The 25,338-nt window shown below is 44.4% G+C and overlaps 1 protein-coding gene across 2 annotated transcripts in view; it reads right to left on the reverse strand.

Moving 5' to 3' along the window:
- LOC109935788 (sodium- and chloride-dependent transporter XTRP3) overlaps positions 1 to 25,338 on the reverse strand; it is a 43,534-nt gene that overhangs the window by 15,165 nt on the left and 3,031 nt on the right. Inside the window, exons 1-5 of one of the 2 annotated variants that reach the window (XM_048618663.1) lie at positions 22,892 to 24,243; positions 6,116 to 6,256; positions 5,916 to 6,007; positions 4,460 to 4,687; positions 1,827 to 1,937 (exon numbers count right to left, since the gene is read on the reverse strand). In XM_048618663.1, the coding sequence (XP_048474620.1) occupies positions 1,827 to 1,937; positions 4,460 to 4,687; positions 5,916 to 6,007; positions 6,116 to 6,256; positions 22,892 to 22,913 (594 nt within the window). In that variant the 5' untranslated portion in view covers positions 22,914 to 24,243. Of the gene's footprint in view, positions 1 to 1,826; positions 1,938 to 4,459; positions 4,688 to 5,915; positions 6,008 to 6,115; positions 6,257 to 22,891; positions 24,244 to 25,338 lie in introns of those variants that run through there. The other variant, XM_048618655.1, reaches the window with a different exon arrangement.

The raw sequence follows: 25,338 nt of genomic DNA on the forward strand, positions 1-25,338 counted from the left end.
CTGCGTATTCTTTTAGCTTCACATTTTGTTCGGAGGGTGGTTTTGACAGGCTTTTGAAGGAGAGGTGACCACTTGGCCTCTCAATCCCGGCCAAGACTGCATTCCTAAATTCCCAACAGCTTGACAACACGACAGCTTGGCTTGAGGTGCAGCTTTCCGTTCTGCTCTTACAAAGAACTAGATTTTATTTTTCGCTGCTCCTCAATCCCAACAAGCTCTTTACATTTTTGGATTAGTTCGGGCCCCGAGCCCAGAATACTACCATCCTCACGGTAAGCTGCGGAAATATTAGCCCAAAATTCCAATCGATTAAACACAGGTCCTGCATTCTACTGCCTGCGAGCTGGACTGGAAAATGCCATTTGATTTGGAAAGAGACAACGTTGCTTGCATTCATCAGGATTGAGTGCAAGAATGCCAAAACGCAAACATTCACAACAGTTTATATTACAGGAAGAAAACAAAAGGGGGCTGATTAGTTGGCAAGTCAGACAGCATCAATGGATGGGAAATGTCCTCAAAGCGCCTTAATTAGAATGGAAGAGTAGAACGGTGAAATATTTGTTAAAGACTGCTTCGAATCTTTGTCTGTATAGTGTCTGCTACAGTCAATCGTGCTAAGTGGGATTCTTCAAAAACCATTAGATCCAGCGATCCCAGGTCAGGATCTCTGCTTGTTTTAAGAGTATAGGGTGGACGCTGGTCTCCATAAATGCCACCGAGAATTGAAAGATGTCATTTAAAATGTTTCAACCACACTCTGAAGCTGTTGCTATATTTAAAGTCAAGAACAGGAAAACATGCAAACATAGGAATCAGGAACTGTAGTAAACCCAACTGGATCTCTTCAGCCCAGCCCACCACTCATGGTTGTGACCTCCACTCTACTTTCCTGCTCACCGCTCCATTACCCCCAAAGACTCAAGCCTCTGCCTTCAAAACATTCAACGGCCCAGTCTCTACTCTCTCTAGGGAAGAGAGTCCCACAGACTCTCATTTGTGGAACCAGAAAGGAACAACGACCGTGTCCTAATCCTAAATCAGAAAAAATATATTGTCCTTTATCACTCCTGCTTTACACACTGTCTCAGCTGGTAGTGCTCTCACCTCAGTATCAGAAGGTTGTGGGTGCAAGTCCCACTCTGGGACTCAGGCACAAAAATCATGGTTGACACTCCATTGTTGTACTGAGAGAGCAGTCCACTGCCTGAGATATCACCTTTCCAGGTGGAATATCAAACAGAGACCTTGTCCAGCCTCTCAGCTGGATATTTTAAGAGATGAGAAACCTCTCTTGCTATTTTGGAGAGCAAGGTGATTGCAACTCTGGTGTCTTGGTCACTACTTATCCCTCAGACAACAAATTCACATCAAACAGATTATCTGGTCATTATCACATCCCAGTCTGTGGGAACTTGCTGCATGTACATTAGTGCCACATTTCCTGCAGTACCAACAGCACCTGCACAAAGAAGTATTTCATTGAGCATGAAATAGATTGGAGTATCCTGGGGTGGTGAAAGGTGCTATATAAATGCACATCTTTATTTTTAAATTGTAGAATAATGCTAATAGTGCCTAGATCATACAGAACTGGAGTTTTGCAGAAGAGAAAGAGGAACATGTTACTAAAGGAATTTTTATCTTTCATCCACCAGGAGAAAACATCAGCGTGCCTAATTTAAGAGACACGCCTCTCGTTTTTGCAATAATTCTAAAGTTCATTTGATTGAAGGCAGATCGAAGAGTAAGAATTCAAACAACAGAATATTAACTTTGATAGTAAAACTCACTTTGAGTTACACTGAAGTTATGTGATACAATACCTTTGGACTGAACATATAAACGAGCCCATTTCCTGCTCCGTGTAGAGTTACTCCTCGAATGAGAAAAATCACCAACACAACATATGGAAAGCCAGCTGTGACATAGACCACCTATAGCCAAAAAGAGAGGAGGAGACGGTTCAAACCGGTTTTACAGTAATCACATTTACCTTAAAAAAAAAATTCTGTTCAGTCTTATGGCTTTCCAAATGGTTAAATCATTGTGATGGTACATTTCCCATTACAACAGTCCTGCTGGGTTGGGGGTGAGGGGTCTCTGTTCAGGCACTGCTGGCGAAGGAAGTAAAAGAGACACTGGCTTTCAGACCTCCCTGGAGTATTGCCCCATATTGGGGCAAGTGGGATCTCTGCTCAACGCATTGATGGGATGGGAGCACCGTAGGCTGGGCCAACATTCGCCGCCTGTCCCTTAGTGCCCTTAAAACGGAAGTGCTGAGTGGCATCTTGAAGTGCCGCAGTCTCTGTGGTTACAAATCCCCACAACACGCTGCCAAGGAGGAAGCTCCAGGATTCTAACCCAGCAGCAGGGAAGGAATGGCAGCGCGTTTCCATGCCAGAATGGTAAGTGGCTTGGAGAGGAACTTGTCCATGTTTGAACCAAGGCTGTAATGAGGTCAGGAGCTGAGTGGCCCTGGCGGAACCCAAACTGGGCATCACTGAGCAGGTTATTTCTGAGCGGGTGCTGCTTGATAGCACTGTTAGTGACACCTTCCATCACTTTACTGATGAGCGAGAGTAGACTGATGGGGCAGTAATTGGCCGGGTTGGATTTGTCCTGCTTTTTATGTACAGGACATACTTGGGCAATTTTCCACATTGTCGAGTAGATACCAGTGTTGTAACTGTACTGGACCAGCTTGGCTAAGGGAGTGGCAAGTTCTGGAGCACAAGTCTTCAGTACTGTTGCCGGAATGTTGTCAGGGCCCATAGCCTTTGCAGCATCCAGTGTCTCCAACCGTTTCTTGATATCACGTGGAGTGAATCAAATTGGCTGAAGACTGGTATCTGTAATGCTGGGGACGACTGGACGAGGCCAAGATGGATCATCCACTCGGCATTTCTGGCTGAAGATTGCTGCGAATGCTTCAGCCTTATCTTTTGCTCTGACGTGCTGGGCTCTTCCATCATTGAGGATGGGGATATTTGTGGAGCCTCCTCCTCCAGTGGGTTGTTTAATTGCCCACCTCCATTCATGACTGGATGTGGCAGGACTGCAGAGCTTAGATCTAATCCGTGGGTTGTGGGATTGCTTAGCTCTGTCTATCACTTGCCGCTTTCGCTGTTTGGCGTGCAAGTAGTCCTGTTTGGTGGCTTCACCAGGTTGATACCTCATCTTCAGGTATGCCTGGTGCTGCTCCTGGCATGCCCTCCTGCACTCTCCATTGAACCAGGGTTGATCCCTGGTTTGATGGTAATGGTTGAGTGGGGGATATACTAGGCCATGAGGTTACAGATTGTGCTGGAGTACAATTCTGCTGCTGTTGATGACCCACAGCGCCAGTGATGGGTCTATTTGCAAATAGACCGGGGCCTGGGTGAAGTGGTTTGGAGAACAGGGTAGGGTCGAGGGTAGGACTCCCTGACACTCCAAGGACTGACAGGCAATCTCCAGGAATCAAAGTTCAAACCTGCCGACTCTGTGCTGAGCAAAACCCGGGAGTGAAAGAAGATTCTGAGCACAACGTTCATTCTCTTTCAATGCTTGGCAACATATAACAAAATGATAAGACATAACCCAAACTTGCTCACGATTGGGACACACCTCACTTGACCAATGAAAAGAGCACAGGGATAAGACTGATCCCTTTACCCTCGCCCTCGCTCAAACAAGTTCTTCCTCACATCTCACTGGCATCACTGCCCGAGACATGCAAGTTTAAAAAAAAAGAAAAAATATAATAAGTTGCTGTCCCCTGGTCCTTGTACAATCAGGTGACGGGAACAGCTTTGCTTTGGAATTCCTCTACAAACCAGTTGTAAATTCTGTCTGTCTCCAACAGATCTTCCTCATGCCAAGCAGAATGAGCCCGATTTAGCTTGACCCCAGATCTCTCCGAACCATCCTGGGAATTCTCTGCTGCACCCTCTCTAGGAATACCCCCACCCCCCACTTTAAAACGCTCCCCACCTCCCAGGCAGTAACATACCAACCCAAAGTAGCTTGGCTCAGAGATCAGGCACTGAAGAGTTAATTTCCTCCAGTACAGGGCAGATTCCGAAAAAAGGAAAGTTGTTTGTGCTGATCTTCCTCAAAGTCTACGCCTCCGAAACCACTTCCAAAGAAAACAACCTCGCGGACTCTGGCTTTTTTGTTTGGAATGTGCCCACGTACAGGTGAAGCTAATGGAGCGAATTCTGCTAGCTGTCAAGTTCAGGGGCACTGGAGTAAAAAGACTGAGTGCTCAAATTATCAAAACGTTAGCTTCTTGCTAATGGCAAAGGAACACCCGGGGAGGGAGAGAGCGAGAGCGCGAGAGAGCAATGAACAGCACAGGAGGTAGCCATTCAGCCCTTCCCAGGGTAACTAGGGATAGGTCTTTTTTTTTTTTGGAAAAAGCACAGCAGACGTACAGACTTCTAAAGTCTGTGCAACTTAACAACAGCGACGGTACCTTGCCAGTAGATTCAGTTCCTCTAATGATACACAGGTAAACTATAAGCCAGGAGAGGATCAAACACAGCATCAGCCCCCAGTGCAATGTCCCTGTGTCATCGATTGTGGGAGAGACATTTAATGTCTTTCTGTACCAGAAGAATTCAGTGGGTGAACTTTTTGCACATTCTTCCACAATTGCAGTGTTGTTTGCATTTAATGGACAGTGTGCCCAGGGCAGAGGGTTCTGTTTAACAGAGAAACAAACAGCAAATTATTAAATGGTGATAAAACCTACAGACATCAATTTAAAACAAAACTCCCCTGTGCAAACCCCCTTGAATCGTTATAAGCTTTAAACAATAAATAGCAAAAGCACAAAGCAATATTTCTTCATTACTATGAAAGTACAGAATATCTATCCAACACATGGATGCTGCGTGAGCTACAGTTGTGTTATTGTACAGTGCATTTCAGACTTTGCCCTTACTGAAATGTACAAGACCCCGGGAGGACTTGGCAGGGTGGATGCTGAATGGATGTTCTCCCCTAGTGAGAGATGGGAAGTAGGGGAAATTTAAAAATAAGTGGTATGAGACAGAGGTGAAGAGAAATTCTCTCTCTGAAGGTCTTGAGCCTTTGGACCTAGACAGCAATGAATACTTCTAAGGCAGGGACAGATAGCACCTTGACCAATAAGGGAGTCAAAAGGTAATCCGAGATAAGCGAGGAACTGGTGTTGAGGCCAGAGTTAGACCACAGCCATGGTCTTATTGAATGATGGAACAAGCTGAAGAGGCCAAGTGGAATGTGGCTGTGGGAAAGCACAGTTGGAATTGGTGGCCTGGAAAGGACATGAACAAACCTGCTGGGCTTCTGTAAACAATCAACGATAGGATCATCATCACCATTATGAGCTTTCATTTCCAGATTTCTTTAATTGAACTTAAACTAGCTCTGGTGTGATTTGAAACCATGTTCCTGGGACATTAGCTTTGGGCTCTGATTACCAGCTCAGTGACATGGGCACCATGACCCCAAGATCCTGTCTGCACCCCTCGCCAGTGTCTTCAGATCCTTTTTAAAAAAAAAGTGGAAACTCTGCCACGAGTCACAAAGCCTTTTACAGAGAAAGGAGCAAATTACTGCAGAATCTGTACTGAAAACAACAAAATGCTGGAGATCAGAGTGGGTCAGACAGCATGCTAATGTTTCGAGACTAGATGACTCTTCAGAGCTACTGAAGCTCAGCTCTGAAGAAGAGTCATCTAGTCTCGAAACGTTAGCTTGCTCTCTCTCTATGGATGCTGTCTGAACCACTCTGATCGTCAGCATTTTGCTATTTTCTTTACAGAGAAAGCAAGACTTTTGCCCATTGTGTGGCATGGGCACAGGAAGGTAAAAGCAGAGACAGAGATATTAAACTTCATTAATCTCAGGAAGAATATAATGGATCGATTCTCGGTCATACCTACCTCAAACGAATGGAACAGATACCAAAGACTCCAGGACACAATTGCATTGTAGTAGACGCAAACCAGAAATGATATCACGAGACTTCCTACACCTGTTGTTATCACAGCAGGGTGCAAAAAAAAAGTTGTAACTCAACATAGTCAGTGGGACAGGATTAAAGTACAAGACAGAAAAGGGCATAAAATGTGCAGTTACATACCAACACCAACTAAATATGGATTGACTGCTTTCCAAGCTCCAATGCTTCCCTGCCTCATCAATTGGCCCAAGGTCAGCTCCAGGTAAAACAAAGGCAGTCCTTCCACAACTAACATTATCACGTAGGGAATCAAAAATCCACCTGAAAAATTAAAAAAAAAAAACAACGAAATAAATACAATCAAATTAGGGTCATTTATCAACATTTGGTCCACATGTCTTCCACCAGACATTCGTTGTATGTTAATTGTATTTGGTACCTTGAGCCTCTGAGTGGGGACAGACAATTGGCAGTTGTTGGGTTAGGAGGCGCACACTCAAAATGCAATTCTGCAAAGAAATGCTTAGGAAAAGGAGCAAAACATTCACTCCCATGCTTGAATATTCTTCCGCCATTTTCCCTTCCAAAAGGTTTTTCTCCATCAACAATAACTTTGGATTTGCATGGTCCCTTGTAGGTCAGAAGACATCAGCACCCTTGTAAGGCAACTTTTTGTTATCAAAATATCACACCGAGCCGTACAGGAGAGAATAAATACACATACTCAAACCCTACCTCTTTGGCAAAACCTCTAAGGAGCATTTTAAAAGCAAAAAAAAAAAAAAAAAAAAAAAAAAAGAAAAAAAGAGAGAGAGAGCGAGAAGAGAGAACTATTTATTTTAATTAATTTAATTATATCTCAAGGCCTGAAATGGAGCAAAACAGATGGTTATGGGGCAGGAAGGAGTTACAGACAGACAGTGGAGAAACGAGGACATGGAGGAATCAGAAAACAACAAAAAAAAAAGGATGAAAACGTGAAAAGTTGAGACACTCTCAGACTGGGAGTTACTGTGGGCCTGAGAGCACGGAGGTGATGACTGACCAGGATGAGATAGAATCTGGGGTAGAGATTTGGATGGAGTTGGAGGATATGAAGGTTACGTTGCACTAGTGCATGTGCTCCCTGTTGAGAGAGGGATTGGAAACCAGCTCCCAGTTTTTCCCTCAGATGAGAAGCTGAAAAAGCACAGCGGGTCAGACAGCATACGAGGAGCGGGAAAGTCAACGTTTCGGGCTGAAACCCTTCGTCAGGACTGGGGATGGGGAGAGGAGCCCAGAAGTAAATACAGTGAGAAGGGTAGGTGGGATGGTGATAAGTGGATGCAGCTAGGGAGTTATTGTGGTTGGTCAGTGGGAGCGAACAGATGAAAAGGTTAGGTCAGGTCAGGGAGGTGAGGAGGAGGGCTGGACATGGGATAAGGCTTGGGGTAGAGAGATTTTGAAGCTGGTGGTCAATATTGAGGCCAATGGGCTGTAAGTTCCCAAGGAAAAAATATCAGGTATTGTTCCTCCAGTTTACGTTTGGCCTCACTCTGATAGTGGAGGAGGCCAAGGATGGACATGTCATCAGGGGAGTGGCAGGGGGAATTAAAATGGATGGCAACCGGAACATCTGAGTGCTGTATGCATCAACCAGCCCGATGCTCTGAGAAACGGTCCCCAAGTCTGTGTTTGGTCTCCCTCATAAAGAGGAGACCACATCAGGAGCAATGGCTACAACAGTTGCCATCTATTTTAATTCCCCCTGCCGCTCCCCTGACGACATGTCCATCCTTGGCCTCCTCCACTGTCACAGCGAGGCCAAATGTAAACTGGAGGAACAACACCTGATATTTTGCCTTTGGAGCTTACAGCCCATTGGCCTCAATATTGACCACCAGCTTCAAAATCTCTCCACCCCCAGCCTTATCCCATGTCCAGCCCTCCCCCCTCACCTCCCTGACATATCCATAATCCTACTCACCTATTTGCTCCACCCCTCCCAATGACCAATCACAATAACTCCCTACCTGCACCCACGCATCACTGTCCCATCTACCCCTCTCCCAGCCCCACTCCCTCACTCTATATCCAGGGATGGCGGGTCTGACATATATGAGGAGAGATTGACTAGGTTGGGACTGTTTTCACGAGAGTTCAGATGAACGAGGGGTGATCTCAGAGTCATATAAAACTCTAACAGGACTGGACAGGGTAGATGCAGGAAGAACGTTTCTGATGGTGGGTGTGTCCAGAACCAGGGGTCACAGTATGAGGATTCGGGGTAGACGATTTAGGACGGAGATGAGGAGACATTTCTTCACCCGAAGAGCAGTGAGCCTGTGGAATTCATTACCTCGGGAAGTAGTTGATGCCAAAAATTGAATGTATTCAAGAGGCAACAAGATATAGCACTTGGGACAAATGGGATCGAAGGTTATGGTGAGAAAGCAGGATCAGGCTATTGAGTTGGATGATCAGCCATGATTGTGAAGAATGGCAGAGCAAGCTCGAAGGGCCAAATGGCCTCCTCCTGCTCCTATCTATGTTTTGTATGTTTCTGGGCTTCCCTCCCCCCGTCCCTGTCCTGACAAAGGGTTTCGGCCCAAAACATTGACTTCCCTGCTCCTTGGATGTTATCTGACCTGCTGTGTTTTTCCAGCCTCACATCAATTGACTTGGTCTTCCAGCACCTGCTATCCTTACTATCTCCAAGTCCCAGTATTTCCCCACTGCTGTTGTGCTGGTGGCTCTTGAGAACAGTTGGGGAAACTCATCCTGGTGATAGCCTGCTCCAGAGAATAGAGAATGCTCAACACTCTGTACAATGACAGGGTAGCAATCAAACAAAAAATCCCAAATGAAGCATACCCTAGCATTCCCCTCTACAGCATAAACAGTTCCCACTTCACCACACAAAGTCAATCACTAAATCACAATCTCCATCTTGTGTCCATTTCTGCTTAGCCCATGACAGAATGAAACTGTCAACATGTTCTTTTGAATTAGATGTGGGGGAATAATATAGTGCTTTGCAGCGAAGGTACATAAATTACTTGCTCTGCGGGCACACTAGTTGAAACCTTGAACAACATCTTTTTGGTAGGAAGGATCCCACAGTTCTCTGTTCTTCTCTCAAGCCCTTATTCAATACCGATTCAAACAGCAAGCTGTTCTCAAGCAGAGGGATTTATACAAACAGAGACGGTGAGAAATAGCAACAGCAGTCAGCTTTCTGGCCCTCTCAAGTACGGTCTCCCGAACAGTCAGCTCCTTCCTGTTCCCCTCACATTACACAAACCCCTTTTTGTGAAAATATTCACAACGTCGGAGGATTTGCAAGAGCCTCTGGGATGGAGAATTCTCAGAGACTCCCCAGAGCGACACGAAGGAATTTCTGCTTAGCTCTGGCTAAAACACATATGCTCCCTTTACTCTGAGATGGTGACCACCCCACCTCTCTCGTTTAGCCGCACTTATTTTGATTAGGTTGCCTCATCCTGTAAATTCCAGAGAATGCAGGCCCTTCCTATTCAGTCCCTCTTACAGGGCAGCCATCTTATCACAGGAGTCAATCTTCAAGCCCTGCCTAGCTGACTGGTCATAAGACGTCATTTTATTTTAAACCAATGTTGGCTGCGTTCTCTATTGTAGAGGTAATTATACTAACTCACTGAACACAATGTGCTGCCAAGATGAGATCGAATCTCTTGCAATGTGCCATACCCTGAATAATTTAGCCAGTCCCCAACATTAGAAAACTTGCAGCAGCTCTTTGTATAAAAATCTTTTTAAGAAACCCCACTCTCCAACTCTTGAAACAAAATCCTAGAACGATTCGGAATTTCTGCCTTCTGGTTTCGTGGGCAGGCTCCTTTCACAGAATAAAGTCACTGCAGGGGGAATTAAATAAATAAATAAATAAAACACCCTTTTTACATCCCTGCTGCTGCATTGCTGCACACACTTGTTCTTGTTTTTACAAGTCGCAAGATTAAGATAATTGTTTTAAAAATTATTCCATGGGATGAGGGCATTGTTGACTTGGCTTGTGTATACAGCCCCTCCCTAACTCTCCATGAACTGGGTAGCTTGCCTGCATCTTTTCAGAGGGCAATTAAGGATGGCAGATTTAAAAGGGCATTAGTGAACCAAGTGCTTTTTTAAAAAAAATGATAGGAACAGTGACCATGAACCCGAGACTAGTTTTCAACTCCAGATATTACTTGTAGAATTTGAAGCCGTCAGAGCCGCCGTGTCGAGATTTGAACCCGTTCCCCAGTGGGTCATGTACCATCCCGACTTGGAACTGGGTCACCGTTCCTTCACTGACACCTCATCAAAGTTCTGGAGCACCCCCCGCCCCACCCCACCAACAACAGTGTCCCTCCACCCCATACATTGCAGCAGCTCACCACCACCTTCCGCAGGGCAACGAGAGATCAGCAACAGATGCTGACCCAACCAGTGATGCAATGGCCCATAAAAATGAAGAACATCAATACACACATCCTCACTTTAGGATGGTTGATGGCTTTGTGTGCGAGTTTCAATCCCACTACGCACTGTTATGGCTTTTAAAATAACTCACAGCTATTGTACCACCTGTTCTGACTATCCTTTATTTGCCTCCAGGTTTCTCCTCTGCTGCCTCTCTGCTTATCCATTTAGCACACTTCCATAATTTCTTATATTCCCCTCTCCTCCATCTCTTTGCAGAATTTGCAATTCCTTCTTTATATCCTGTCTTAAATTTTGTTAGTTAAGATATGCCCATTTTTGTTTGGATTTCAATGCTTTCACTTTGTGTTTATCCCCGAATGCTGGAGAGTTTAAAAAAAAGTATTCTCTTTGTTATTTACTGAAGTATAGTAAACAATGCCAAATCTATGTGGCGTTTGACCATATTTGTCTCTCTCTCTCTAAGTGAGATGCCAGGCTTCTGATTCCCCAGGTTCAATGGATATCCCAGATCACGTTACAGGTCTCTTTCAGATTTAGCAGCAGGGCTTAAAATAAGATTACTTAGATCCTAACGAGGCAGTAGATGTCATTACAGGAAGTGGTACACTGTCACATAATACGGCTCTCATGCAGCATTGTGGTAAGATGGAACCACATGAAGCGGCACGTTTCCCTTACCTTAGTAAGCTTGTAAATACCCCTCAGCAGAATAACGAAACCAGGAATATTACAAGAGATGCTGACAAAAGGACATGATGACTGACATATAACTGCCAAGCTTTGGTGAAACCAGCTTGACTTTGATTGGTCAAAGCATTGCCCTGAGGAACAAACAAGCAAATGGATTGAAACAGGCACAATAAAACAAAGCTTGGCAGTTAACAGTCAATCATTGTCTAATCAAGAGGTGTATTCTCCATGGGAATCTACCATCGCCCATTTGCAAGTCAATCACGGAAATCACTCTCATCTCATACAGTACAAAAGGTGATGTCCCTCCATACATTATTATTCTTGCAAATGTCCTGATGAGCACAGGATGAAAAGTGTTGACAAAAATGTCTTTTTATCCTTGGGAAAAAAAAACAGAGCAACACCCAATTTGAGAAAGGGGTAAAACATCTGTGCTTTGTCACTGCCCCTCCTCGCTCGGCTCCCACCTTCCATTTGGTGCAATTTAAGCTTAAATGTTCAATACGCAGACATTTCTCAAAATTAGAGAATAGACTGGGCAGCATGGTGGCTCAGTGGTTAGCACTGCTGCCTCACAGCCCCAGGTTCAATGCCACCCTCGGGCAACTGTCTGTGTGGAGTTTGCACATTCTTCCAGTGTCTGCGTGAGTTTCCTCCCACAGTCCAAAGATGTGCAGGGTAGGTGGATTGGCCGTGCTAAATTGCCCATTGTGTTCAGGCTGGGTGGATTAGCCATGGGAAATGTGTGGTTATGGGGATAATATAGGAGGCTGGGTTTGGGTGCGATACTCCGAGGGTCCGTTCAGACTGGAGCTGAAAGTGCCTCTTTTCAGACTGCAGGGGTTCTGTGGGTCTATGATTGATAGCTATCAGCTGCAGTGGTCTACAGCCAGTGTACCCTAAGCCCCGAAAACCAAGCACAGGAATCACAATGGGAGATAAAGCTGGACCCTCTGATTCAAATACAGCCTACACATCAACTTCGCTCAGAGGAGCTGCAGGAGGCCATTCAGCCCATTGAATGGCAGAGCAAACTCAACAAGATCATGGCTAATCTGATAATCCTCAACTCTACTTTTCTACCTTTCCCCACATAACCCTCAATTCTCTTACGAGATTAAGAATCTTACTACCTCAGCCTTGAATACACATGACCACGCCTCAACATCTCCCTGTGATTTTAAAAGAAGTCCACAGATCCACAACCCTCTGAAAAATAAAGTCCTTGTCATCTTAGTCTTAAGTATTTAGTCTTAGCTGCTACTACAGAGAGAAACAACCTTTCTGCATCTCCCCTGTCATGTTCTTAAAAGTATCTGGTATGCTTCAATAAAGGTCGCATTCATTCTCCTGAATTCCAAAAGAAGTACAGGCCCATCCTACTCAACCTCTCCTCAGAAGAGAGAGTCCCTTGCTATCTGGTATCAGCCTAGTGAACCTTCTCCTCTGGAGTCCTCCAATGCCAGTCTCTCTTTTGAGAGAAGGGGCCCAAAACTGTTCAAAGTATTCTAGCTGTGGTCTGACTCGTATAGTTTAGGCAAAACCTCTACTTTTATATTCCATTCCCTTGGAATTGAAGGCCAATATTGAATCTGCCTTCCTCGATGGAATAATTGTTGTGTGCCATCCATACCCACCGTGGGGTCAAGCAACTTTCAAGTATGAAAGTGAGAGAGAGTGCAAGAGAGCACATAGGCTTAGGGGTCTTCAGAAAAAGGTGTGAGGTGGGAGCAATTGCTGAGAAAAGTACACGGTGGGGAGTATGGGCTGCAAGGCATTGGGTGGAGAAGTTAGAAAGTAGGAGCAATAGCTTATAGGGCACTTTCCAGATGCACGTTCCAACAGGCAGCAGGAGTAGACAGCTGTGAAGCTCAAGAAACACGCAAGATATTCAATGATCTCGAACAAGTGGTGAAACTCAATGTCTTTTCAAGTGCTACATGTCATCAACTGCATAACCTGCCTCAGCTTATTACTTCATCTGAAGTTTGCCTGGAGAGCCATGAACTGTGCTCAGCCCACACGGAGTGGAAATCTTCCTTGACCGTTCACTCAAAACAAAAAAAAAAACAACCTTTCAACAGCTCCCCAGTTTCAGCCACAAATGACTCATGCATCCACAAAACTAATAATGACACCCTCAAAGCAGGCTGAGGATGGATTACTGAAAAAGGTGGAGGCGCGCACGTCTTAACAGAAAGGCAGACCATCAACGCATCATTCCCCATGTAAGTTCAAACAATAAACCACGCCAGAATGCCTCAGGCCAATGCTGGCCCTGGATTATTTTGTCCCCCTTCCTCCTCCCTCTTGTTGTGTTCTGCACAGACCATGTTCATTCTCTGAAGCATTCCAAGCCACCTGTGACTGGGAGCAACTGCTTGGTTCACAATTAGGGATAGGTCTATCACAACCTGCTTGAAATCAAACAGGGTATCGAACCTGAAATAGTTGGTGACACGACCAAATAGCGCAGGCAGGAGGGTTTGGTCTTTCTGCCACTTAATACACAATGAAATGTGCCAGGTTAAAGAGAGGCCACTGACTGGTGCCCATCTTCAGCATCAAACTCAGCTTTATACAATGCCACAATCTACCTACTCTACATACTTCCAGAAGATGGGAGGTATACTCACACCCTGATGCCTTTGACAACATAGCGACTGGCCTGTTCCACAGCAGAAGAATCATTCATGTCATGAATAGGACACTATGTCGGTCCCCAAGCAGGAACTGCAATGTGGTGCCAAGTTCAATACACCCAAGTGGTCTTACAAGCCCAAAAAGTGTTGGCGATAGAGTGGCATGGATCGAGTATTGGCTCATGGGCAGGAAGCGAGTGGGGATAAGGGGTTGGCGACCTGTGACCAGTCGGGGTCCACAGGGATCGGTGCTGGGACCGCAGCTGTTTACAATATATACTACTGACTTGGAGGAAGGAAGCAAATATACTGGAGCCAAGTTTGCAGAAGACACTAAAATAGGTGAAAAGGCAGGTTGCAAGGTGGATGTAAACAATTTACAGACAGATTTGATACGTTAAGTAAGTGGGCAATAAAGGTGGAAAACGGAAGGTGGGAAAATGTGTAGTCAGTCATTTTGGAAGGGAAAACAAAAGAAAAGAATATTAGTTAAGCGGACAGAAACTGCAGAAAGCTGCAACACAAAGGGACTGTGTGGTTGGGGGTGGGGGGGGGGGGGGGAACTTGTACATGAAACACAGAAAACTAGCACACAGGGGCAGCAAGAAATCAGGAAGGCTCGAATGTTGGCCTTTAATGTTGGAGTATAACAGTAGGAAAATCCTACTGCATTGTACAAGGTGCTGTTAAGACCACATCTGGAGTACTGTGAGCAGTTTTGGTCCCTTATTTAAGAAAAGATATAATTTCATTGAAGGCACTTCAGGGAAGGTTCGCTAGGATGATCCCTGGTGCGGAGGGATTAGGTTATGAGCCAAGACTAAACAGGTTGGGCCTCTACTCATTGGAGTTAGGAGATTGAGAGGTGATCTCATTGAAACATACAGGATTCTTAAGGAGCTTGACAGGATAAATGCTGAGAGGATATTTCTCCTCGTGGGAGGGTCTAGCACCAGAGGGCATAGTCTCAGAATAAAAAGGGGCACAATTTAAGACAGAGATGAGGAATTTCTTCTCTCAGAGGGTTGAGTGTCTTTGGAACTCCTTGCCACAGGGAGCTGTGGGGGCAGAGCACTTGTGTACATTTAAGGCTGAGACAGAGAGATTCTTGATCAGTCAGGGAATCACCGACTATGGGAAATAAGCAAGAAGGAGGATGTGAGTGATGTCAGATTGGCCACGATCCTACTGAATAGTGCAACAGGTCCGAGGAGCTGAATGACCTACTCCTGTTCTTCATTCTTATTGTCTTATGAAGGGGGCAGTAGAGAAATCCAAAAACAATCCGGCCCCCCCCCCCACCCCACCAGCACAGACCACAATACAGCTTTGAAAGACTGTGCAAGTGCAGTCACACAAAATGCTTAAAAGGGGTCATGCACTTAATGGAACCACATGCGCACTTTAAAAAGTTGCTTAAAAGGCTATATGAATTCAATTGGTCAGATAATTACAGTTCAGATGCAACAAAATGCACATTACCCTAAAACCACGAGAGATTTATATCTTATTAGTGATGCCTGAGAGGATTTGGAGAGCTGTAAAGTGATTAGTTATATACTGTAGAACAGTTAGCTAATGTTTACAACTTGTACTTTTCATTGGTCTACATTTGTGAAGGATTAACTCTGGAATTGCACCGAACAATCATCTTTGGAGGCTGTGGTGTAACGAGTCCAAATTCATCTCCAAAAGAAAAGGGAGATATCTTCAGCAAATTTGGGCCTCCTCATTTGCCCTTACAATGTGCCACTTCCACCTAATCTGTCCCTCACCTTGCTGTTAAGGTGTGTTAACAATAAGTAGGCTTGTCCAGGTCACCTGCAACCAATTGTGACAACTTCTCCTTCAGGAGAGAAACCAGTCAAATGTCATCTTTCCTCAAAATTAATGAGGCAGGAATGTTAACCACGGAGTCACCATGCTGCCCACAAACCACTCCATTCAAGACGGAGAAAAATCGAAAGCGAAACAAATTGCAAAGCCGAACTGCAAAATGGAAACATTCGCAACTTTTAAAATGGATAAACTTTAGGCCCTACAACGGTTAAAACACTCACTCATCCCAAGAAAGACTTGCGTTTCCAGAGCGCTGAACACAGCAGCCAACAGTGTGAAGGCTCTGCAAGCTGTGGAGTGGCACTTTTGAGGAAAATTTCCCACAGCAACTACAAGGCGACAGAAATAGCCTCCTAATGTATTTTTCCAAAGAACTGCAGGCAACCTGAGGAAAATTTATTTTACATATCATCAAGTGGTTAGGATCTGAAATGCACTTCCTGAGATTATGGTGGAGGCAACTCAATTGTGGCTTTGTGGAGTTAATTGATTCATTATCCTACAAGAAAAATATTTCCACAGCTGTGGCTAAAGGCAACTAAGTGGCACTTGACTTACGTTTTTAAAAATAATTCATTCATGGAGGTGTGAATGTCACTGTTTGGGTCAGAATTTATTCCCCATCCATGGCTGTCCTTGAGAAGGTCGTGGTGAGCTGCCTTCTCCAACCGCTGCAGAAAAAAACCCATAATACCCTTAGGAAGGGAACTCCAGAATTTTGCCCAGCAACACGGAAGGAATGGCGGTACAATTCCAAGTCAGGATGGTTGAGATGCTTGGAGGGGAACCTGTGTTCCCATGTATCTACTGCTCGTCCTTTTAGATGGAAGTACTCGTGGGTTTGGAACGTGCTATCTAAGGATCTTTGGCGAATTTCTGCAGTGCATCTTGTAGATAGCAACAGCAGTGTGTACTAAGTGTCAGGTGGTGGTGGGAGGGGATACTTGAGGATGTAGTGCCAATTAAGTAGGTTGCTTTGTCCCAGATGGAGTGAGGAAAGTTGTTGGACCTGCATCCATCCAGACAAGTGAGGAGCATTCCATAAAACCCCTGATTTGGGCCTTGTAGATAGTGGACAGGTTTGGGGAGTCAGGAGGGGTGTTACTTGCCACAGTATTCCTCACCTCCAACCTGTTCTTGTGCCACTGTATATATATGGCTAATCCAGTTCAGTTAATGGTCACTGGTAACTCCCAGAAGGTTGGTAACGGGGAGAGCTTGTAGAGGGCTGGCACAGACATGAAGGGCCAAATAGCCTCCCATGTGCTGTAACCGTTCTATTAATCGCACACGGCAAAGTAAATAATGCAGAGTGAGCCCTCATTTTAAAGTTATAAGCTATGTTTCGGAAAAATGCAATTGTGTGAGAAATTAAGCAAGCCAGATATTTCCAATGAAATCAAGTTAAAGCTGTTGCTCCTGTATCCGGTCGCTCATCACTAGAGACTGTACTTGAGATGAGGGAAGTGGGAGCTGGAGGAGGGTCAGTGAGAGGAATGATGGACAAGAGAGGAGTCAGGGAGTGCGGAGGGTCAATACACAGCAAAGACCATTCCGAAAGGTCACTCGATGGGTCATGTGGTCCAATGTCATATTGTGCGCAATGACCTTAAAACTTGGCCTTGCAAACCAATACTACAGCATTGGGAAACAGGGTACTTCCTGTATCCTGTTCTCCATCTTGTACTTACTTAGCTTCCTGTTTGAGGGATCTCACTGTTCACCATGATCAGTCCTGGGATAGCAAACTCCACATTCACGGTACCTTCTGGGAGTTACCAGTGACCATTAACTGAACTGGATTAGCCATATATATACAGTGGCACAAGAACAGGTTGGAGGTGAGGAATACTGTGGCAAGTAACACCCCTCCTGACTCCCCAAACCTGTCCACTATCTACAAGGCCCAAATCAGGGGTTTTATGGAATGCTCCTCACTTGTCTGGATGGATGCAGGTCCAACAACTTTCCTCACTCCATCTGGGACAAAGCAACCTACTTAATTGGCACTACATCCTCAAGTATCCCCTCCCACCACCACACTGAAGGAGGAATTCAGGTGAAGTTCTTGTGGGATTTATTAATGACTGCCTTCTATTTATGGCCCCCTTGTTTTTAAATGTCTCCTCAATGAAACAGAGATGGAACATGACACAGAGCCAGGCAACGAGGGGCACGGTCAGGAAGGACAGGGTAGGGGTGGGGGAGTTGACCGCAGGAGGGACGGAGGGATCTGATGGAGGACACAGGGCTGGGGCTGGCTGGGTGCTAGTTACGAGAGGAAGTCCAGAAAGACAGACAGGGCACAATGTCTGCAGCTCCTGTGGAGACAGGGACACTTAGAAAGTTGCACATCAGAGATAAGATGTCACCTCCAGGCAAGCTTCCTAAGGGTGGGAATTGGCTCTCTAGCAAGGCACTCAGCTAGAGGACAGTTAGAAATGGGAAAATGCCAACCTGTGGCACACACATTCCTTAGAATAAAAAAAGGAACATGCAAACTGAGATAACAAGGTGTGGAGCTGGATGAACACAGCAGGCCAGGCAGCAGAGGAGCAGGAAAGCTGAAATTTCGGGTCTGGACCCTTCTGAAACGTCAACCTTCCTGCTCCTCTGATGCTGCTTGGCCTGCTGTGTTCATCCAGCTCTACACTTTGTTAACTCAGACTCCAGCATCGGCAGTTCCTACTATCCCCAACATGCAAACTGATTTCTTTTTCAAAATCATTGGCAACCTGTGAACTCAGAAACATTACAGGTTAAGGAAATGCTACAGGGCTATTTCAGAGGACAGTGGACAGTCTCCGATGTGACCTTCTGGCTGAAGAATCTCCCCATCAGCTAACTAGACTTGTACAGCACTATAACAATAAAATGAAAGTAAAAAAGTTTTGATTGTGATTCTACATTAAGTAACAACCTCCCCCAGCAGCAACTGTATCAAATAAACTTGCAAACTGAGTTAGTGACAGTGAGCATTTACAGTAAAAGGGAGAGATAGGGACTATACTATTAAGTGGTATAATATTTTAATTTTTGGGCTGAACTGAATAGAGCACATAAAAAACCTTTAGTTTTTAAGAATTGGCAATCATGCTAAGGAACTCTCAAGATAGTCACTGTACAAGATTTTCCTTGAGCAAATTAAAAAGTCAACAGCAATAAATTGTGAACTATGGTGCCAAAAATGCCATTTCTCCTTTTCCATTAAGTAGGCAGTGTACATTTTGCATGAACTAATTTATCTATGCTGATAAGGGAAGTCAAGAACAGATACAATGTTCAAGAGCGGAGGTAAATTCAACCTTGTATAAAGACACCATGATGTCACAGGCCAAACATCAAAGATTGAGCTGTACAATTGATTGCACATACAACGTGGAATTAAATCACTGCTGGTCATATTCTTAGACACTTCATTCACTATTTAATCAAGGACTTGGCCTGCTTATTTTTAAGTGAACTTTTGTTGGGACCATTCCATATTTAGCAACTGGTTGGAGTCATACCCAGTACAAAAGGAAGGAGGTTGTGGTAGCCGGAGGTCAGTCACCTCTAGGGAATCCAGGGCAATCCCTGCAGAGTTCTTCATGATAGTGTCCTAGGCCCAAACTGTTTCAGCTATTTCAATGACCTACCTTCTATCACACGGTCAGAAATAGACATGCTTGCAGATGATTGCATGAGGCTTGGCTTCATTTGCAATTCCTCAGATAATGAAGCAGTCCATATCCAAATGCAACAAGATCTGGATGATATCCAGGTTTGGGCTGATAAGTGGCAAATATCATCCACAGGACACAAATGAGAGACGGTCATCTTAACAATTACCTCTTGACATTCATTCAATGACATTATCACTGCTCGAACCCCGCCACCATTGGTGTCCTGGGGATTACCATTAGTCCAGTTCAGTTTCTGCTCAGCCATATAAACACAGCAGCTACCAGTGCAAGTCAAAAGCTAGGAATCCTGCAGTAAGCAGCTCCTGTTACACAAAACCTGTCCACCATCTACAAGTCCGGAGTGTGATGGAATACGCCCCACTTGCCTGGATGTTGCAGCTCTGACAACACCCGAGAGGCCTGACACCATCCAGGATAAAGCAGCCCGCCTGATTGGCGCCATGTCCACAAGCATCCGCTCCCTTCAAAACTGATGCTCAGTAGCATCAGTAAGTGTGTACCATATACAAGATGCATCAATTCACCAAGCCTCCTTAGATAGCACCTTCCAAACTTGGACTTCCATTTAGAAGGGCAAGGGCAGCAGATACATGGGAACACCGCCACCTGCAAGTTACCCTCTAAGCCACTCACCATCCAGACTTGGAAAGATCACTGTTCCTTCAGAGTCACCGAGTGAAAATCCTGGAATTGCCCCCAGAAATCCACTGTGGGTCTACCTACACCAAATGGAATGCAGCTGTTCAAGAAGGTAGCTCACTACCACCTTCAAAGGGCAATTAGGGATGGGCGATAAATGCTGACCCAGGCAGCAATACCTACATCCTATGAGTTAAGCATTTCAAAAGAACTTATAAAGTATGCATATTGAGAGCAAGAGGAAGGATCAGTGGAGTGGAAGGAATCAAACATGTATTGGATTTTCTGCCCAGTACAACTACTGTTCTCTAGTTTGTGTTTCCATCGAGTGAAACTCCACGATGGGGCAGAGGCTCTGAAAATTCAACCCACAGAACAGCACCATTGAGTGTGGAGATAAAACGCTGACTGTTGCTGGCGTGGATTAATTAAGGCCAGTTTGGACACATTTGTTAAAGGCAGATCATGTTTAATGAAATTTTGTCCTTTTTATCATGAGGTATCAGATGATTGGTGAAAGCATTGTGGTTGATATGGGTGCACATGGACCTTATCAAATGCCTTTTGAAGTGCCAAATAACAGGTTTGTCAGCAAAGTTAAAGCCCATGGAATAAAAGGGCGGCACAGGCCCAAAGCTGACCGAGAGACAGAAAACAGCAAGGGTGAAGAATTGTTTAAGGGAACCCCGCTGCGTACCGGGAGGATGGGCAGTACATGAACCACTTCTTTTCCATATTCATGTCCTAGACTCGACTGTGCAGGACACATTTCAAAAAACTGGCAAACGGCATAAACAATATTGTGAACTGTAAGTGTCAGTCTGGATTGAAGCAAGTCAAATGAAGCACAAATCAACACTTTCATTTGTTAGACAGAGAGTTTATTGACCACTCAGTCTTACAGCTGCATTCATTTCCCCTCACATTACAGGTACTCCCTACATAGATATACTCGGACAATTCATAACCATCGCCCATTTCTTCATAAATATCTTAAAAAGGCATTAACAAACAGGGTTATTACCATGATAATAACAACGAGGACAACGGTAATAACTTCAAAAGGACATGGTTGGTCTGGTGAAAGGAAGTTCATGTGGCAGATGAAATCTAATGCAGAACTGAAAGTCAGAATGAGGTTCGGGAAAATAAAAGGGGTACAGTTCTTAGGAGATGCAGGAGTCAAGAGTATTTCAGCAGAATTTGTTGAAGGGGGAAAGGCAGATTGAGAAAGTAGTTTAGAAAGATATACAATACCTACCCTTCATAAACAGGAGACGTAGAGCAAAACAAAGATGGTGAACCTTTATGAGTTCAGCCTTAATGGCATCCACCTCAGGGCTACAGGAAGGATTTAAAAGCCGTGGGACAGGTTGCAGAAAAGACTTATGAAAATGGTTGCAGGGTGACAGCACTCGGTTGTAGGGATACGTTGAAGAACCTAGGGGCTCTTTTTTATCCCAAATGAGAGAAAGCACGAGGTCGAGGTGAGATTTGACAGAGGAATGCAAAATCATTAATGGTAAGTACAGAGTGAATAGGAAGAAAGTGTCTTCATTGGCAGAGGGGTTGAGTAACACAGGGTAATGATTTGGAGGCAACATGAGAAGGTTCACTAGGCTGATAATGGGGATGGCGAGCGTGTCAGATGAGGAGAGTCCGATTCCAGTGGGCCTGAATTTACTCGGGTTTACAAGGATGAGGAGGGAGGTCTGACTTAAGCTATAATCTTTTAAACAGGGCTGGATAGACTAGATGCAGGGAGGATGTATGATGTTTCCCCCTGGTTTGGGGGCGGGAGTCTAGTATGAAGGAACACAGTCCCAGGATATGGGGTAGCCCATTTAGGATGGAGATGAGGAGAATTTCTTCAAATCGCAGGGTGGTTAAACTTGTGGAATTCACTGCGACAGAAAGCTGTGGAAGCCAAGTCACCGAATATATTTCAGAAAGCGATAGATGAGTTTTAAGATTTAAAAGGCAACGGGAGAAAGCTGAAAAGTGTTATTGAGACAGAGGTTCAGCCATAATCATGCTGAATGGCAGAGAAAACCTGACAGGCTGAATAGCCCGAACTAGGTTGTGTTTCTAGGAGGGAAAACAGTTGTGCGTGTGATTTGGAATGCACTGCCCGAGGGAGTAGTGGAGGTAGGTTCAATGGCGGCTTTTGAAAGAGAATGATAATTTTGTTTTGAAGAGAAATAAACTGCCGACCCCTACAGGTTTAAGGGCGGGAGAATGAGGTTAGCAGAGAGTCTCTCGCGGTGGGCATGATGGGCCAACGTTTGTCCTTCAAATGTTGCACTGCTCTGTCAGTGTATGATATCATTCCTATTAAAATAACAGAGCAGTCATAACGGAAAAAAAGACGGACTCCTGCTATGACTACGCAGGACAAAGTGCCCTCTAGTCTCGCTTAAGACCCATACATTTCCGCTCCTGTCTAGTTCTGGAGACTGCTAATTACATATCTCCATTACAGAATTCACAGTCTGAGATAGTGACCCCCTCAAACTTCTTTTGCCTGATGACAGCATAAATCTTCAAGCCTTTTCGCATGAACTGTTTAAAACACACAGTAACATTCTTATTTGTAATGCTACTCACATGCAGTCAATTAATATATCATTTATAAATATATTAAATATAAAGGGAGTAGGAGGAAAAATAACAAAAATCCCACTTTATAGAGCAACCTAACCAAAGTTTACAACTACATTGTAACAATGAGCAAGGCAAAACTATATAGGCAAAATTGACAATGCAATTCACAATGCTGTTGACAAAAATAGAACCAGAAGTCATGACAATGGGAAATTAGGTTTGTTGACTGGAATTTCACACTTTTTCTTTAGCAGGTTAACTTTCGCTTGCTTGTTGAACTCCCACAATGCTCCCATATTTCTCCGGTCTTCACCGTGTGTGTCTCCAGAACTGTTGTGAAAATCTAGTAACAGTGTTGAATGACTGGTTGCACACATTTTGCTTTCTCCTTTCAAAAAAAAACCCACCTCTTTCTATGTCAAGCTGCATACTAGGCGACTTGGCTCAGATTCAGAGCTTTCATGTAAGATTCATGAATGCAAGATACATCTGACCCTTATCAGCTCAGGAGCAGAAGCTGTTTTCTGGCTCTGGTTGATCCAATTGCAACTTCAACTCCCTGCTCCCATCTCTCCTTCAATAACCGTTTGACTTACTGGTTACTCAAGAACCTATTTCACTCCACCCTCGTGACCTGCCCCTTATCGCTCTCTGGAAAAAGACAGAGAGAGTGTTCCAGGAACTTCTGCACCTCAAAAAAAATAGGAAAAAAAAAAATTCTGTGTCTCTATCTCAAATGGCAGACTACTTTGAAAACAAGCCTCTGGTTCTAGTCTCTCCCACAAGGGGAGACATGCTCTCAATGTCCACCCACCCAGTCCACTCTGAATCTCTTAAGTCTCAAAAAGGATCGTTTCTCACTTATCTAAACTGCAATGGATACAGGCCCAACTTTTCCTTATTAGGATATCCTCTGATCCCAGATTAAATGTATATTATCTGCCAGTTCATCAATAACTTTAATTTATAAAAGTAACTCTCACCCAGAAAAATACCCCAGGAAACTCCAAAATGTAAACATTCTAAGACTGCAGAGCCTTGGAGAAGATGACTAAACGTTAGATCGGCCGGGGATGTATTCATTTAGGCCCTTATGCCGCCCCTTGGTACATAATCAAGTGACTCTCTGGGCCAATTCAGAGGGCAATAAAGACTCGACCACATTGCTGTGGGGCTGGAGTCACACACAGGCCAGACGGGGCGAGAATGGCTGATGGAAGCATATTAAAGGTTATGGGAGGAAATGGTAGGAAAGTGAAGTTGACGATTATCAGGTCAGCCATAATCTCAGCAAGTGGTGGAGCAGGCTTGAAGGGCTGAATGGCCTACTTCTGCTCCTGTGCCTTCCCTAAATGACATTGGTGACTCTGTGGTCATTATTATCGATACCAAGGCAGGCAGTGGTGTAATGTTAATGCCACCGGACTAGCAAACCAAAACCATTGTTCTCGAGTCCAGGGCATCATATAGTAGATGCCATGGCAGATGGTAAAACGTGAATTCAATGGAATCTGGAATAAAGAGATGGCCACAAAACCATTGCCGATTGTCGGAAAAGCCCATCTGATTCAGTAATGTCCTTTAGGGAAGGAAACTGAATGAATAAACAACCATAAATACCGACATTTTCAATCCCAGAAACGCAACTGGAATATAAAATTTCCCAGTTGCTGCTGGGGTATTTGAGCTCATGGATCCAGTTCATTCAACTGGCAGAGGATTTCAAAAAGGTGCCAAATTGGTAATATATAATACTTTGTGTATTCTAAACATTTAGTCAACCTTTCACTTCTGATGAGCTCATGTTCAATTTAGGCTTGATAAGCTGAAAGGAAGCATTCACATCGCAGCTTTTAGAGTCCAACTCATGGACTGGTTTTGAAAAATGACTGCACAGTAAACACATTTAAAGTTTCAAAGGCTTCGGTTGAAGCTGTGTAATCAAAGGCACGCCCCCCGCTTTAAGTCCCTTCTGTGCCACTCATATAGATGCCAACATACCAATGTCAGTGTCTTACCTCGCATTTTTGGGTCCAGCATTGCGTGATGTTATCCAACATTAATAATAATTAAAAAAAAAGGGCCTGGAGGAGGACTATAAACTTAAGATGATAGTTTCAGCAGCAAAACTGTAGTTTGGATCCATACACAATCGAGTTTTAGAAGAATGAGAGATGACTTTATTGAAACATTGGCAGGTTTCACAAGGTAGCTGTGGAGAGATTGGTTCCCCTTGGGAGAGAGGACATCATCTCAGAATAAGGGATCACCCATTTAAGAAATGTGAAGACATTTCTTCTCTGTGTAGTAAATTTATGAAATTCTTTATCACACAGTGGGTTGTTGAGGCTGGATGACTGAGTGTACTCAAGACTGAGGTAGAACGCTTTTTTAAAAAAAAAAAAATCAGTTAGGGAATGAGGGGTAATGAGAAAAGACAGGAAAGTGGAGAGAAGGATTATGAAATCAGCCATGATGTCAATGGATGGTGGAATAGACTTGGTGGGCCAAATGGCCTACTTATGCTCCTAAATCTTATGGTCATAAAAAAAAGCTATCAATTCAAAGAAATGCCTTTCATCTTCCTCAGCTATTAGAATCCAATTAGCTCAAATCTAATCTGCCCACAGTGCCATGTCTTCAGGAAGTGGGCAAGGTCAAACGCTCAAATAAAGAATGGAAGCCTCCTGCCACAACGATGTTTTGTTGTCAATATGTCATACACCAGGCTGAGTCACAAGGTGTTGTTGGTTCAAGTCCCACTCCGGTGATGTCAAGACAATAAGCAGAGAGGTGTTGGCTTCTTTTTTAAAAAAGGTAGTTAAGAGGTTCTCTGTTCTTTCAAGGTGGGTGT

Source organism: Rhincodon typus, chromosome 2 (genome assembly GCF_021869965.1).
Source record: "Rhincodon typus isolate 14 chromosome 2, sRhiTyp1.1, whole genome shotgun sequence".
Taxonomy (NCBI): domain Eukaryota; kingdom Metazoa; phylum Chordata; class Chondrichthyes; order Orectolobiformes; family Rhincodontidae; genus Rhincodon; species Rhincodon typus.